We start from the raw sequence: 16,741 nt of genomic DNA on the forward strand, positions 1-16,741 counted from the left end.
TCTCTTGACCTGTTAAGCCGAATATCGTTGCTTTGCGGTTGTGATAAAAAAGTTCCATCAGGGGCGGATACAGAATAACCAAAGCAACTATGTTTAATTTCGAAGGCAAAAACCCTAAAGCTCACAATGTCGATTATTGCAACCACTATAAATAAAAGGAATAATTTCACCTTTTTTCAAGAAAGTCATCTTGATTTTTGGTCTAGAAAATTATTTTCATGTCTTGTAAGCGTCAATTTTCTAACTGCGATTTGTCCCGCTAAGCAAGACTGATACACTTTGATTCATGAAACGCCTTAATGGACGCCCTTATCTTATCTTTAGGAGCGGAAGTTGCCTCACCAAGGAGGTTTGCAGGCCTTGTAGTAGTTTTGAGGGTGGCGACGGGACTGGGGCCCTGAAACGTTCAAATTGTTCAGTCAAATATTTTTCCCTTTTAAAAGGTTTTCCAAATTTTCCCGCAAATCCAAACACTCAGTTGAGACAAAATATCTTGAAATTCAGAGGTGTACCTCGTCCACTTTCTTCCCTTGCCAGCAGTTGTGTGTGTGTTTACAGACTTTTCGTGCCGCACAAATATGTGAAAACTTGAATTTTGATTGGTGAGATTTGGTAAAATATGTGCATAACAAAGAGCCCTGCATATTTGTGCGGCACGGGCGACATGCTTAATAATCATACTGTTTACGGAAAATAAAAGATTGTGGTAAACATGGTTGCCTTATTTCAATGACTGAAGACTAAAACTAAATTCTGAAAATCTGACGGTCTTCCGTGCGACCTGTGCGACACCCTGAATCCGCCCCGGTTTGTCGACAAACCTTTATCTTTATACATTACAAAGGAAACTTGCTTGTAATGTGTAATATGTTACGTTTGAAAAAACACTTGTTTAATAACGAAATCCTTCTACCGCTGTTGTTTAGACTCACACTTTTGGTTTGCCTACCAAGCGAGCAGCAAGCAACAGTTTGTCACGTTTCGCCTCGTTTTCATAACGCGTAATTGTTGGGGAGACGAGATCGCGGCTCCATTGTTTAGAACAAAAGCGTAAGTGGTTTGTCCGAACCAATTAGCTACGAGGAGTAATTAAACCTGCACGCGCATTAAACATGCTAGAACAATGCTGTACTACGTTGTTTATTTTTTGTTCCCTCCTTTGCCTATCTGATGTGAAATGCAAAGTACGCATGTGCACCTACTCCTTTCACGGGGGGCCACCCTAACTCACTTACCCTAACTCATCTCCCCAACAAGTAAACTTTGACGCTAATTCGGTAAAGGTATTGTTTTTGATAAACGTACACCCCCGTCAACTGTGTGTGTGCTTCGATTTGCAATCCTTTGTCAACCCTAGCCCTAGCATTGATCGTAACACGAATTTCGAAGATGGAAGTAGCATGGAGAGTTGCCGTGATTTTGCTCGTCAGTTATTCGTCATGGATATCGGCAGCGAAAATGAATACAAAGGTGTTGATTCTTGGTGGCGGTGCAGCAGGTATTGGTTTTGCAAAACGGTTATTCGATAAAGGGGAGAAGGAATTTCTAATTTTGGAGGCCCAGAGTTACATAGGCGGCAGATTGAAGGATACTAAATTTGGAAATCTGACCATACAAGAGGGAGCTGGCTGGATTCATGGAATCAGTAAAAGCAATTCGCTCTATCTTCTCAAACAGAAGTTTGGACTAGCAGCAACTGCTGACAACTATACTGATTTTATCGTTAGGTAAGGACACTTCATTCTGCATGTGTCTATCACATCACACCCCTGTGTAACAAGCATGGCGAGGATTTTTCAAGCAGGCGCAGATTTAGGGGGGAGGGGGGGATTGGGGGCTCTTGGGCTTGAGCCTCTCCTATTGAAAGTTTGGAGGGCCCAGTCCCCCTCGGAAATAGGTATGCTATCTAATAGCATAAAAATCATCTAAAGAGATTTAATCAAGATCAAATGATAACGATAAGCCTCTTTCTACCTTCTGGCGTTGGCTGTCTCAATTAGAACTTGCAGTTGCATTCTTTTTTTAAAAGAAAAATTTTATAAGAACACAAGCCTCAAGATTGGTCTAAAGTTAAGAACAAATTGAGAACAAGCTGAGGCTGAGCTACTGTAAACAGCAATTTTGGAAAACGTTTTATCACAAAAACGAGGACTTTTAGCCATGCGTGAGTGCTTTTTCGCTCACTTTGTTGGTAAATGAGGTCTGAAGCTAGCAATCTAACTGCTTAAAGTGCATATGACACGAACATTTTTATTCGCTTAAATCATCAAAGAAACATCGCTGGTAACGATGGTGAACTTAGTTTTTTCATTTGCGACTTACTTTCCCCAAAAAACGGGGTTTTCCAACACCCAATGTGTGTCACAACAAAAACGCGGTCGAACCTTCCCCTGTGACGTAAAGTGGTTGTGTATCCGTTGAATAGAACAAGGCTTCTGTATGGTTTCACTATGTGTGGGCACTACTGTTGTGTCCCCCTAAATATTTTTTCCTCCATAATTGTAATAAGTTTTATTTATATAACTCAAGCAATGCCATCAAAGGTCGGAAAGTAATTTAGAAAAACTTTTTGGTTCATTATAAAATTGATAAAAATTGAAATAAAGTGTTGTGCATGACTTTATGGAACGAATACCCCCTTGAGGAAGATACCGTTGTGCTTGACTGCCATCCTGGAAAACCTGCCCCAACAGAAGTTCGCCGCTTGGTATTACTTATTAAAAATGCAGCGTAAAGATATCGAACCATCATCTTATTCAAGAGCACCTTTTTCCGACTGATTTTTCCCGTACATTTCCTTCTCCTCCTGGTTTTGACACCGAAAAAATACCAAAACATTTTTTCGACGTGATGCTCTACCCTCAGTTCGCAAACCAAAACAAGACAAAGAACGAAGCAAGAATGAAAAAAGCATGGTGAGTAATAAGTTTCCTATTGTTTTTTTATAACTGCCTAACAACGTTCTATTGTGTAACAGCTGAGATATGTTATTGGTAATGACCCGACAACACCGGGGGCACTCGCTTTATGGAAAAAGGGACTCCTTGTCTCTCTATGTGGGGTCCATATCCGACGTTGCTAAAACGAGGAACAAGCGGAACAACCCAGTAACAAGCGGAACAACCCAGGAACAAGAAGAACAACCCAGAAACAAGCGGAAATGTGAATTAATTGTTTAGTAAATAACACATGGGGGCGTTTATAATCCAACTCTCTGAAGTTCGTGTGGGCTAGAACTATCAAGAGGCCGTCAATCATGTCTTCGTCTGTTTCGGAGGCTTTGTGATTTTGCCAACGGACAGAGAGAATCTATCGACCCCGGATCGGAACGAAAAATAAATAGTAAAGCATGCCTAAAGGGGTATATGTCAAAATATTTATTTCAGTTCTGATGTCGTTGTATTTTGTTACAATTTATGAAAAAATATAAATATAAAAACTAAATTCGATCACAACAGACACACTGTTGCAAATAGATGTGCATGCCATAGTGTAAATCTGTACATGTAGCCCTGTTGCAATCACATTTTTCAGGCCCGTCGGAGCCGGGGGGCTGAGGGGGGGGGGTATCTGAAGCCCCACCAATAATTGTCTTACTGTAGTATGTTTCCTTTATAACAATGTACTGCATGGGAAGGAATACAATGGGCAACCTCTTACAACTTATAATTTAGATTAAAGAAGAGGTTAACTTTCCGCCTCAGTAAAAATGATAAATACAATCATATCTAAATACACAAAATATAGCGACATCAGAACTGAAATAAATAAATATTTTGACATATTCAGATATTCTTATTTTTATTTAGCTTTAAATTCTTTCCTATAAAACATAGCAAGTAGATAAACATAGAAAATTTCTAGAAGACCAGAGGTTTTCCTGACAAAATAGGAGTCTAGCTCGAGGGGCAAATCACTCCAAGAAAATCTTGTACACCTTCTTTGAAAATCCTATTGTTTTATCTGAAAATCCCTAGAAATCTTTTTTTTGGTAAAATCTTGTACGCAATTTTCAAGAGTGATAGACAGGACATATAGCTTGACAATCTGACATTCAAGCTAATGTTTACTTTCTCAACGGATTCTGGTAGTAGGGAGTTCAGGCTTTCATAATCTGCCAGGTGACTTTTTGGAAAATGCCTGGATGTCACGTGACTGATGACGTCATTTAACGGTAAAAAGTCAGACAAAATCATCGTTAGCTCCTCACTGAAGGGTTATTTTTTAACGCAACTTACATATTTTGACTCGTCTCATTGCAAGCATTTTCATTATGACGTTATAACAAATTTTGCATGACGTCATCAAATATTTTATTGTCATAAAATGATATGTTAGCATAATTTTGTTTTAATATGAAACTGGCTGTCAGCAAAAGCTTTTCTTCCATATGTTTTTCAATCAAAATAATTAGTATTTAGTTCATTTAAATTGAATTTGTGCCCACTGCAATAGCCAAAGTTCGAAACAGGTAGTAGTCACTATCTGACGAGTGAGTCATTTCTTACTCCGAAGTCGCAAAGTCTTGCTCCCACTCTGAACCGGACAATGATTCCTCTGCATCTGCATTTGACTGTTGCTAAGTCGGAAAATATCTTCGCACTATTATAGGCTGTCCAAGATGTCTTCGCACTATAGGTCTTTAGCGCTGAGTATGAAAGTGTATGATTTTCTTCATGGGTAAATTCATCTCCTGCGTCACCTTCATATTCTTGTGATGTAAAGGAAGCTCTCGGAGATGAGGAAGCTGCTTTCCTGTGAACCATTTAGACTTTAAACGGTCGAGTATGTCGTCCAAATTTCAACATCAGGCTTTTGGGACATGTCTTCTAGTAGTTGCACCTAAACAGTGTAGCCAAAATAACCTTGTTAAGTTGATACAATTTAATTCTTTTCTGATTGAGTGATTATGGATCTGCTGGAACTGCTGCAGATGATTTTTTCAGATTTGATAAATATATTTGTCCCTAAATAGCTTTTATATGTTGTTCCACTATATTCTGCTGTTTCGCGAATGTCTTTGCTTTTGCGATAACTCCTTCGGAGAGACTTTTAATGATGACTTGTTTCTGGTTCCTCGTTAGCTTTTTTCACAGTAACCTTATCAATGTTGTGCTTATATGCAGTTGTCTCAGCCCACAATTCAATTAATCTGTGATAAAATACAGCAAATTTTGGAACCAAAAGTTTCAGCGATGCTTCAAATCTTGACGATTTGTTTGTTATTTATGCACATAAACCACTAATTTGTGGGTTTGTACTTCTGTGTTGCATGAACAAGCAGCACACATAAATCAGTATCTTTTTGTGGTTACATCTTGGAGGGACTTCTACTTGCTTTTTGAAGTCTCCGATGCTTCTCCTCCTTAAGCTACGATAAATTGAATTGTCAGGGGCCTGTGACCCTCAGCGCTTCGAAAGAATTCGGGAGCAAGTCTCATAAGATTCTCTTTTTCTCATCAATGTAAAAATACTCTTCTTACTTTGGAGTATCTTTTCCTCTCCATTTTTTATATGCACTTGCCTTGCTGACTCTCTTTTTCCGTTTGCTTGCTCGTGTGCTGTTTCTAAATATTTAACGTTGACTTTGTTTCCACTTTCATTGCTTTAGCCTCATAAGGAGGATTAGCACATCCATGAATGTTCTTGAACCAAACACTGAATGTTTCCTTGGGTTTGATGCTACGAACTCAGGCCGTCTCGTCTAATCTCCATCTGGCGTTTTCTGGTGGCGTTTTTACAAAATGTTCTCACGGACTGATGACACTAGCGCTAACATGGAAGAAATATCTCGAAGAAATGAGCTATTTTGCTCGAATTGTAGGTTGTTGCTGGCAACGAAAGTATAGTCAGAAACTTAAGCTGCATTCTGGGGCACAAAGATTCACAAAAAGAGCGAAAGCAGTCTCAATAATGAACGAAGACCACTAAGCTTTCGTGATTGGCAAGGCTGCCTCTATCGAAAAGGCATTTTCATATCCCATCAAAACCATAACTCTAGTCTTGCAACTCCTGAAGGTGTACTGTGACAAGGAGATAAAGCTGTTCTTCTTAATTTTATGTGCAAGGAGCCAAATCCATATATAAATCCACCATCAGAAAAATGCCAGATGAAGTATTTTATTTATGAGATGGCCTTATTTCGCAGCAGAAGATAGCCTTATTGAAAAAAGTCATGCACCTTCAGCACATCGGTGGGACATCTTGGATAGCCTATATTGCCAAGACATTCTTTCGATTTAGTGTAACATTCAAATGCGGATGCAGAGAAATCATTGTCCGGTTCAAAGTGGGAGCAAGACTTTGCAACTTCGGGGGAAGAAGTGACTCACTCGTCAGATAGTAACGACTTCTTTATTTAAACTTTGGCTATTGCGGTTGGCATAAATTCAATTTAAATGAACTAAATACTAATTATTTTGATTGAAAAACATATGGAAGAAAAGCTTTTGCTGACAGCCAGCGCCATATTAAAACAAAATTATGCTAACGTATCATTTTATGACAATAAAATATTTGATGACGTCATGCAAAATTTGTTATGACATCATAATGAAAATACTTATGTCGGCAAATCTTGCTTAAATATATATCATTTGAAAGCTTGCAATGAGACGAGTCAAAATATGTAAGTTGCGATAAAAAATAACCCTTCAGTGCGGAGCTAACGATGATTTTGTCTGACTTTTTACCGTTTAATGACGTCATCAGTCACGTGACATCCAGGCATTTTCAAAAAAGTCACCTGGCATATTATGAAAGCCTGAACTCCCTACTACCAGAATCCGTTGAGAAAGCAAACATTAGCTTGAATTTCAGATTGTCAGGCTATATGTCCTGTCTATGAATTGCCCCTCGGTCTAGCTCTGCAGGGTTTTGTTGCCCCCTCTGATTCCCTCTATCTTAGCCATTGCCGCCAGAGCAGTTTACCCAGCATAGCTATTTTAGCAACCAAAATAGCCACCAGAGTAGCCACCATTTTCAAAAATTTCTGGGGGAGCATTCCCCATACCCCTTTAGGCATGCTTTACTATTTATTTTTCGTTCCGATCCGGGGTCGATAGATTCTCTCTGTCCGTTGGCAAAATCACAAAGCCTCCAAAACAGACGAAGACATGATTGACGGCCTCTTGATAGTTCTAGCCCACACGAACTTCAGAGAGTTGGATTATAAACGCCCCCATGTGTTATTTACTAAACAATTAATTCACATTTCCGCTTGTTTCTAGGTTGTTCTTCTTGTTCCTGGGTTGTTCCGCTTGTTACTGGGTTTTTACTGGGTTGTTCCGCTTGTTACTGGGTTGTTACTGGGTTGTTCCGCTTGTTACTGGGTTGTTACTGGGTTGTTCCGCTTGTTACTGGGTTGTTCCGCTTGTTCCTCGTTTTAGCAACGTCGGGTCCATATCACCGTTTTTAATACATAAGAATAACCAAGATATTCAATTTTGCAGTTATTTTTTTAAACCATTTAAACAAATGTAAACTACTTCAATATTTTATACAAAAGCGAAAAAGGTTTTGGAAGCTAAAAAAGCAGGGGGTTGGCAACTCAAGAAATATTTAAGAAGCAGGGAAATTATATTCTATGGGATAAAGATTCAAAATGCAAGTGAGAATCGATTAACAATAAACAGAAGTCATCAAGTAACAAAACATGATATAAAAACTTTCAATTAAATCACGGACTCAGTCGTTTCTGTATAACAGAAATAGTGGTCTTTGACCTGGACAGCCTTCGTCAAGACCAAAAAATTAATCTTGGATCATGTTCGTTGTTTAATGTAAACATTGAAATTTGTGTTCCTCGTTCTTCACAGGCAAGCAGCGTTAACGGAAGCTCTGCACAGATGGAGTTGCTTTGGCATCAACAAGGTTTTGAATCTCTCAGAAGTTCTGGAATTGAAGTATCTACGTTTGTCTCTGACAGACACCAAGACTGTATGCCATTGCACAGAGATACCTATTGAACAAAAACATTGTATGACTTAATATAATGGTTGATTTGAGATTCTCTTACATTCTTTAGAATCGGCAGGATCATTACATTACATATATATATATTATATGTATATGGTATACTCATTTCTGCCAGATTTAATGAAAATAAAATATTAAATTTACTAATTCTAAGAATTGAAGGTGCCAAACAGAATTGGTATTTCTAGACAGTATAACTTCTACAGTATAACAACTAGACAGTATTTGTATAACTTCTTCTTCATTCGCCAATACAACGCAATAGGCCAGGCCGCTATGATCAGGGAATGGTGGCCTAAAAACAGAAGAGATGTAAAGGGAATACTGAATTTATAACACTAACAAACACAATGACAACTTATTTCACTTACCATTGACTCAAAGTAATAATTCCTCGCCATCGATCACGCAGTTGGGATTTTTGTATTCCATCTTCGTCCTCTGCCCGGTCATGAAAGCTTCGAGCCATGCCAGCTTCGACTGGTTCCTCGTCTGAATTATCCGCAGAAAAAAGACTGGTTCATTCTTGCAAGGCGAAAATAGCCCATCAGCAGCACCTAAAAGCTATTCCCCTTCACTTTCCTCAAAAGCTGACGCCCTCGAGCTTGAATATTTGCCGTGAGACCAGGGCCGTCGCTAATCACTTTCACTAAGGGTGTGCCAGTCAAAAATTTGCCGACAAAATAGGGCGTGGCCTAAGGTATTTCAATTTGGGGGTGTGGTATTTTGACGGAATTGATTTTGTTTATGAAAGAGTATGTTCTCGTTAGTCAATGATCGCTACAATTTTCGAGTGACTGTGGGTACTTAGTTTGCATGAGTAGATCTTACTAATAGGACCGCCAAGAGGTTTCGAAGGCCTTTAAGGAAACCGAAAAGACGTGGCCCCTGCGAGCGGAGCGAGCAGAAATTTTTTGCGACCACGCCCTTTAGATTGTCTTAAAATGCATTTCAGAATATTTCTTGCACTCCTTACTTGCAATCGTTTAAAACTTTCAACTATTTTTCGGCATACTTCTTCTACATTTTATTGACTTCATTCTTAAAATGGAGTTCGTTACTACTTGAGGCCCCATCAACCTCAAGGCCCTGAGGCACTTTGCCACCTTGCCCCCCTCGGCAGCCCTGCTTACAGTGGCTTCCAGTACCTCCATGATCAGCGTTCAGAGTTTTTCAATAAACTTTGTCCCCAAACTTTAGGTAGAAATTAGGTCGCCCTGGATATTGGACATTAGATTCTAGACTCCGGCTGCCGACAGGGAGTGGTGGACATTTGCCCCTCCGTGACACCCATAGCGCCATCTGTACCTATTTTGAATTGATGAGGGTTTTTGGATGATACTTTTTCGGTCTAATCTTCATCTTACCCAAACTTTTTGCTAAAGCTATCGCATTGAGAACTTCGAAAGTAAAACCCGACAAAACTCTACTTTTAGAAAATTTGCCGACAAGAATTTCCTAGGGGTGCTGCACCCCCCGCACCCCCCCCACCCCCCGCTAGCGACGGCCCTGCGTGAGACATGTTCATAAACTCGCAAGTAAAACTCCGCCGTATAATTTCTTGTTAGTTAGCAATCTAAATTTTCACTAACACAACAACTTTACGTCACTTCCTGTTAAACTCGACCCAATCCTTTGTGACAGAAATTGAAGCAAAAATCGACCTCGAAACAGCTGTAATTACGAAAGTTTTTGTTTTTCGAAAATTTTATGGTGATTTTCGTGATCAGCATACTCGATTACGTGTTGGGGGCGTTTACACGATCACTTTTTACCATCACTTTTTCCGATATTGGACCAACATGCTGAAAAGTGATCGTGTATCATATTCAGGTCACATTTGCATCACATATTTTATGTGATCACAGAATGTGATCATGTAAACGACCTTACAAGTTGCTTGAAGTTGTACGAAGCAGCAAGAATTAATCGAGTTCATCACTTTTTTCAAAGGCGCCGACAAATTCTTACGTCATATAATGTTTTGATGAGAAGGGAACGGCCTAGAGTTTCGAGAAGAGAAGAAAAAGACGTGATTTGTGCTCAGAAACATAATTATTAGCAGAAAACGAGTATGAATAATGATTTGGAGTAAGTCGAAGAGCAGCACATTACAGAAAAATAAATGCAGTTTGCCAGACATGAAATTTAGGGCGGGAAGGAGGTGCCATGATCAAGCGTTTGTTTGTAAATTTTTTAGAAAAGGAGACAAAAGTCTGTTTTAAAGTAGATGTGTCGTGAACCTGATTGGCTAATGCAATACAATCATTTTGTTGTTTAGTACAAATACGGGATCAAGGTTGAATTTTCTCGGCAGTAAAAATTCATGAATCAGAATTGAAAAGTCACGAAACAATTGGCTCAAATCCAAATGTTTTTGTTGTAATAGGCAACTGCTAAAGCGACATACGCCCTTCAGAAAAACATCTCAGAAGAGCGGCAGTCAGTAGACTTACTCCATGAGCCTCTGTTTCGCTACTGCCTCATTTGACAGACGCTATTAGCCCTTCAACAGGCAAACGACCAGCAGCCAAAACAAGGTACTTGCAGGGCCGTTACTAGCTCTATTGAACAAGAGGGTGAGCCATCCTTTTTGTCGACAAGTTTGAAAATTCACCAAGTCTAGTGATGGCCCTGTGTATGGGTGTAAAACGTGCCAAGAAGAATCGTGCGTTTTACTTGGTTTCTTGTTTTCGACAATGAACAGCCGCAAACCCTTCAGGCTCTTCCAGGTTCCTGGAGGTTATATTTAATAGAATATCTAAATATATAGTTGTGACTAGCATAACCGTGAGAATTTCTAATCTTAATTTTAGTTCAAACTTTTCTTAGAAGCTTCAAAACGTATTCTTTAAACCTCTTTATTTTAACAGGGATTTAAAAGGCAACATTGTTCCTGGAGCTATGGCTTTATACAAGAAATTGAGAACAAAAACTGAGGAAGTACGTTATATGTACATTTGATGCTCTTAGCATTGCTTGAGTGGACTCTCCGAAAAAACTGTAAATTCACAGAAAACGCTTTTTAAAAAGCGCACTTATTTTTATGATTTTTCTGATTGGACGTTATCAAAACATTTCTATTTTAAAACTGAGAACTAAAAGGCGACAGAATTGAAAAGTAAAATAAAATTTTCAAGTCTTTTTATAAGCTGCCCGCAGAACAGGCCCATCTCGAGGATGCCCCCATTCTTAGAGAGTGCACCTTTTTGGAATACTTACTAACGGTCCCGCGCCTTGCGGTCTATCTTATTCCACGCAGAATACATCAACATGGAAACATTATTTTACACCCCCTTTTTCTTACGCCCTCTTTATTATAAACCCCCTTTATTGTACACGATTTTTTCTTTTCATCAAAGTAATTCATTTTGGTCTAGGTTCCGATTTGACCCAATTCGCGCAAGTTCTATGAGCATTGAAAATTTCCTTGGCGAGAGATGTTGTTTTCTATTGCATAAAGCTTTTTATTCATGTGATGCACATAGTCCTTACAAATATCATTTTCAGATGTACACAGTGATCGAAAAGATGTCAGCTGCAGGAGAATTTGACATACCTTTGAAGACAGCATTAGAGCTTGTAGGTTGGCGACCAGAAACCCCAGCAGAGAAGACGATCGACTACTACTTTAGTGATTTTGAAAATGAATCACCTCCCTGGATACTTAGTGCCCAATCCGTCGGTTTTACTGGAGAAGGGAGTGATGAAATCGTCGTTGACACGCGGGGGCTCGCTTACTTACTGCGGGAAACTGCGAAGAATTTTACAAGCAAAGTTAAACTGAATACCCGGGTTAAAAAGATAACTTATGATGCAAATAAAGTCACTGTCCTTGCAACAAACGGAGATACGTACGAAGCAGACTATGCGTACGTCACGTTTAGCACTGGGGTTCTCGTGAGCTCTATGGTAGAGTTCAGCCCTCCTTTGCCGCATTGGAAAACAAAGGCTGCATATATGTTACCGATGGGTTACTACACGAAAATTTTTTTGAAATTCCCAACCAAGTTCTGGGATGATAACAGGTAGGTCTTATGATTTTCCTGAATGAAAGTAAGTAAAAATTTAGGATAATTTTATATGTTCAATTCTTGTTCATTGGTTCCGCAAACAAACATGTATTTTGCTTGTCATTTCAATTTAAGAATTTTCAAGATTGCCCGTCAAATACATAGTAATGTTCTTTGGCCATAGTTACTGTATTTTTCTTTTGCAAACAATCGCATGTAGCTTCCAATGCATAATCATGGTTTATTTCAATGTTATTTCACTGAAAAATTCAAAAAATGCCTCCTTACATCCTTTCAATGTCACAAAGGTTGAAGGTATCTAAGATTTTGAGAAAAGCAAACATTTAGTAAACTAAAGCTTTTAGTCTCAATAGGCAAGCGGCACTGATTGGTCAACCTATACAGTCATGTGCTCGTGTTTTCTGATTGGCCTATTTCGATCCACAACTGGGTATATATATTTCCTAGCGTAGAGTTTTCGATCTATGTTCTGACGTTTTAAACTCTGAAGAGTGTCAGACGAAAAGCTTTAGTTTACTAAATGTTTGCTTTTTTCAAAGCCATTTACAAGTTTTGTACCACCAAAAGATTGTTTGTATCTAAGATTCCTTTATTTTAGAAAGTCAATCTTTGACGGCCAAGCAAATTTCCAGGTTAAAACTAAATATTGTCTTTAAAGGTACATTTTGGTTGCAAGCGAGAAAAGAGGCCACTACGTCCATTTTCATAACTTGGACAGGTCTGGACTTTTTCCTGGTGAGAAAATGTTGATTGCCACAGTAACCGACAGAGAAAGTGTCCGGGTTGAGAAGTTGACAGATGCCCAAGTGAAAGACGAAGTTATGGCCGTACTGAGACAAGTCTACCCCAGTGCAACTACAGCAACAGGTTTGATGGCCTACACTTTTCTTGATGGCAGGAATAACGTAATTTTTCGTAGATTAATTCAGCTCGGGATCATAAACAGTTTGTATACTTAGGCTATGCACTAATTTAACTACACTTATTATGTAAAAACCAAGAAATTTTGCTGGGACTCCGATGTTCTTAATTTTTGAATATTTTGTGGCTCGGGTTTCCTTAATGTTGTTTTTATTTCAACAAACATTTTTCTACATTTACATTCTATAAATTATTCTAAGATCACTTGGCTTTTTTATAATAGCACAAGTGAACAACTCTTGTTTTCAAACAGAAAATGTTAGAAAGCATACTGTTGTTTTCTGGAGTTTTTCGACACTGGCTGTGCTTTTTTTAGGCTGTTCCTTTTTTGGCAAATCAAGCCTTGATGTTCTTATAAACTGTTTTTTCTTGAAAAAAGTGTGCACCAGAGAATCAAGCAATGAACCATTTTGCTAGCATAGTCGTAGCCTGCGCGCAGACTCGAATGGTTTTCCCAGAGATGAATCTGGTTGATTGGAAATTTAGTTGATTGGAAAATTCAATGTTTCTCTCCCAGTAGAGTCTGCATATCAGCGACAAAAACCGTGTCCGAGGTCACGTGCGGTTCCCAGTTTCTTGGAACCATTCCTGATTGGTAGAAACTTTTCCCATTGTTATTGTGAAATAAAAATGGCAAAAGAAAAGCCTGCAGGAGGAAGATTAGTCGCAGTTGGAGCCTGGAGCGAGGAAAATGTCCAAAGATGCTTTAGTCAAGCTTCCTGCCGCCTTGGAATTGCTTCATTCTATTGTGATCAAGGATGATCAATTGTGATCAAGTCTCTTTCAAGTTTTTTCTTAGGATTGCCAAGACATTGCCCCAACAGCTCACAGCCATATCATTCTCCTCTCGATTTCCAGCCAAGTTTAGAAAATTTAGATCAATATTCGTTACCCTCTTGTTTATCATAAGCCCCTTGAAAGATTGTCTTTTTTAATTTACATTTCGATCAATTTTTCGAAAGGCAAAAATACAAACAACTTGCCAAAATCAAGCCACTATGATTCAGCAAGAAATTAAATGAATACAATTTAAAGATGTATTGTTTAAAATTGAATAGATATAAACAATTAAATGAATAGCAACAACTTTAAGGGAACGTTAGAGTCTCTTTAAACAACTTCAATATTCAGTTGATTTCTGTTCACAGTATCATTTACGAGATTTTTCAAACCTGTAGTGCAGGGAGCTGCATGCAAAGTCTCGGAGGAAGTCCTTCAAATTTGAGATTCACGTCAACCTACAACAAAGGTTGAAGGAAATTTATTGTCATGAAATTTCTAATGAATCAATGCATATCTAAATGATACATCTTGCATTTGCAAGCCAAGGGAAACTCACGATGCGACTTCACCCTCGCCAAGGGTAGACACTTCATAATTTGTAGCATTCAGTTCATAAAGCAAAGACAAATGAAGTTAAAATTGCCATCTTAGATTTAAAACTTACATTCATTACATTAAGTATTTACAATCAAGTACACTTACTTTTGAGAGCTAAACATTTGACGGAATTTTCGATAACGATCAGTAGGCCTTCTTTTATGCCGCCATGCATGGCAGTTCACCAAGGAAATAATTTTCCATATGGATTTGTCTTGACAAAAAATACATCTTTCGTTCAACTGCTAACATTAAAAAACCCATTGAAAACCACTGTCAATACAAATAACGGCGATGAAAACAATAACTGCACGTCCAAACTTTTCCTTACCAAAACTTGCTTGCGTCTGTCGCAATGCGTCACGCATGGACGATCGTTTCAAAATGCTGACATCAGCGGACACAGTTGCTGTCGCTGATTCACAGACTCTACTGGGAGACAAACTCTAAATTTATCATTCAATTAAATTCATCTCTGGGAAAACCAATCGAGTCTGCGCGCAGGCTAGCACAGTCGCCCTTGTAGGCCCCAGTGGTAGGCCCATGTACGCTGGGTTTTCTGGACATGGAACAAAGTCACTCGCAATTTTCTTTTCTTCAAAGCCGACATTAAAATGTCACTATTTTATCTTGAACTGTTTCAGGCATATTTGTCAGCCGCTGGTCATTAGACAACACAACCTTCGGTTCATATTCCTCTCCAGTGATTGGCTCTGACAAATACACTTACGAGGATCTGAAAGCTCCAGTGAACAAAAGGTTATGGTTCGGCGGCGAAGCTGCAACAGATTCTGATAACTTTGGTTACGCACACGGAGCGTACACATTTGGCAGGAAGCAAGCAGATGAGTTGTTAAGCTGCATGTCAGACAATGCAAAATGCCCGGAGTACAAGCCTCGTAAAAAGGCGACATGTAGCGATGCTTCTGACAAACTATTATCTGTGATTCTCGCGTTACTTTCTATGTTATGTTCTGTAATCTTTATCTTTACATTGTAATGTTTTTGTCACCACATGCTACACAACTCTTTATAATAGTATCAACACCTTTTCTTGTTTTGTTTTTGCCTTCACAATATTTAACCTTTTGTTTTAGATGATGTAGGCAAAGCCTATTTCGTGAGTAAAATTTTTCTTTTTGACTGATTTCGCAATCTCTCAAAATTTCCCAGGGATTACACTCAGCCTTAATTATGACGTCACACATATTTTCATGACGTCATTTCTTTGTCACTCGATTGGCGCTTAGAGCAAGATAATATCACCCCTTTACTATTTTCCTCAGTTCTGCATAAGTGACCGCCTTTTTCACGATGTAAGTTATAAATCTAAGAAACATCTTAGCGGCCAGATTTGAAATTGGAACTAATCTATCCAGCATCCTGCCATCAGGTCCCACTGGTCCGCTTTCAATGGCATGATTTCCAGAGTATTAATCCTTTGATCATTCTAAAAATTCCTTCGAGTCTTGGGTTAGATTAGTTGTTCCAGTAATCCAAGTCGTAAATGGAAGCTAGGTTGTCGCATAAACGGTCCTCCATTGAATTGGGTCACTTTCCCTAAAAGAATTTTTGCAAAGGCTATACGAATCAGGACAAAATGAAACGTTTGAACGCAACATTGGATATCGTATTTCCAAACAACGAAATGACTTCGATTGCCCCTAGGTGATATAGAGTGATTTCTTTTGACAAGCGCTTTTTTTAATGATCCCGAATAAGAAACAAATTAAACTGAGAAAAAGCAAAATCGCGGAGGCCAGTTTGACGAGAAAACCTCATGTACCTTTATTCCAAGACAATAAAAGCTTTAGAGTGTCTTGCTTTTTTAGCCGTAGCAAAGACATTTTCATAAAGTTTACATATGTCGATTTTTGTTTAACCAACATATAAAAAACTAAAAAATTAGATAGGACATTTTACAATATAACTGACATGAAGAATTACTTATGTAGCCAGAGGAATAATTTACAACGGGAAGCCTTCGTTTTCTTATTGAATCAAGAAACTGAGCGAATTGTAAATTAAATAAGTTTTCTACAGTTATCTAATGCGCTTTAAAGACATAGGATCTTCAAATTTCTCCCATCGCTTTTGAATTCGAAATGATGAATCTTAGGATTATTGAATTTTGATATATGGGCTTGATGCATCATTCCTCGCTGAATATTGACTGGTGTCGTATAATGTCTGCAGTTCGACTTTGTAGAGAAAAAGTAGATGCTCACCAGTATCGAGTAAAAATGCTGTTTGGTATGCAGGTTTATCGTTGCTAATCAAAAGAGAGAAGAATCTGTTGGTTAAGAACCTGGGGCTGCCAAGCATATCGCCCATGAATAATTAATGTAACTCTGCTTATGAGCATGACATAACCAGGATCGTATTGTGTTTCACACTGCACTTAGCACTGTAAGCATTTTATATGGCCT

General features: G+C 38.6%; 1 protein-coding gene and 1 long non-coding RNA gene across 2 annotated transcripts; one reads left to right on the forward strand and one right to left on the reverse strand.

Annotated features, from left to right (window-relative positions):
• Window positions 1–1,333: 1,333 nt before the first annotated feature.
• LOC135686551 (uncharacterized) lies at window positions 1,334–15,364 on the forward strand. The gene is made up of 5 exons (XM_065202806.2): window positions 1,334–1,727; window positions 10,851–10,920; window positions 11,488–12,005; window positions 12,670–12,878; window positions 14,957–15,364. Exons 1-5 carry the CDS (start codon window positions 1,390–1,392, stop codon window positions 15,310–15,312), a joined length of 1,491 nt encoding a protein of 496 aa, XP_065058878.2. The 5' UTR covers window positions 1,334–1,389; the 3' UTR covers window positions 15,313–15,364.
• On the reverse strand, window positions 7,822–16,636 carry LOC135686556 (uncharacterized). The gene is made up of 4 exons (XR_016143839.1): window positions 16,541–16,636; window positions 14,418–15,872; window positions 8,349–14,170; window positions 7,822–7,960 (listed from the first exon to the last, which is right to left on the reverse strand). It is a non-coding gene; the product is annotated as an uncharacterized LOC135686556 (long non-coding RNA).
• Between the last annotated feature and the right edge of the window lie 105 nt (window positions 16,637–16,741).

Source organism: Rhopilema esculentum, chromosome 6, assembly GCF_057945365.1.
Source record: "Rhopilema esculentum isolate cy_ngs chromosome 6, ASM5794536v1, whole genome shotgun sequence".
NCBI lineage: Eukaryota > Metazoa > Cnidaria > Scyphozoa > Rhizostomeae > Rhizostomatidae > Rhopilema > Rhopilema esculentum.

Bases quoted from the DNA above. Each gene is read 5' to 3' on its own strand.
- LOC135686551 (XM_065202806.2), top strand. From the start codon at position 1,390: ATGGAAGTAGCATGGAGAGTTGCCGTGATTTTGCTCGTCAGTTATTCG. The intron at 10,921-11,487 runs GTACGTTATATG...TATCATTTTCAG, and splicing joins TGAGAACAAAAACTGAGGAA to ATGTACACAGTGATCGAAAA. The intron at 12,879-14,956 runs GTTTGATGGCCT...GAACTGTTTCAG, and splicing joins CAGTGCAACTACAGCAACAG to GCATATTTGTCAGCCGCTGG.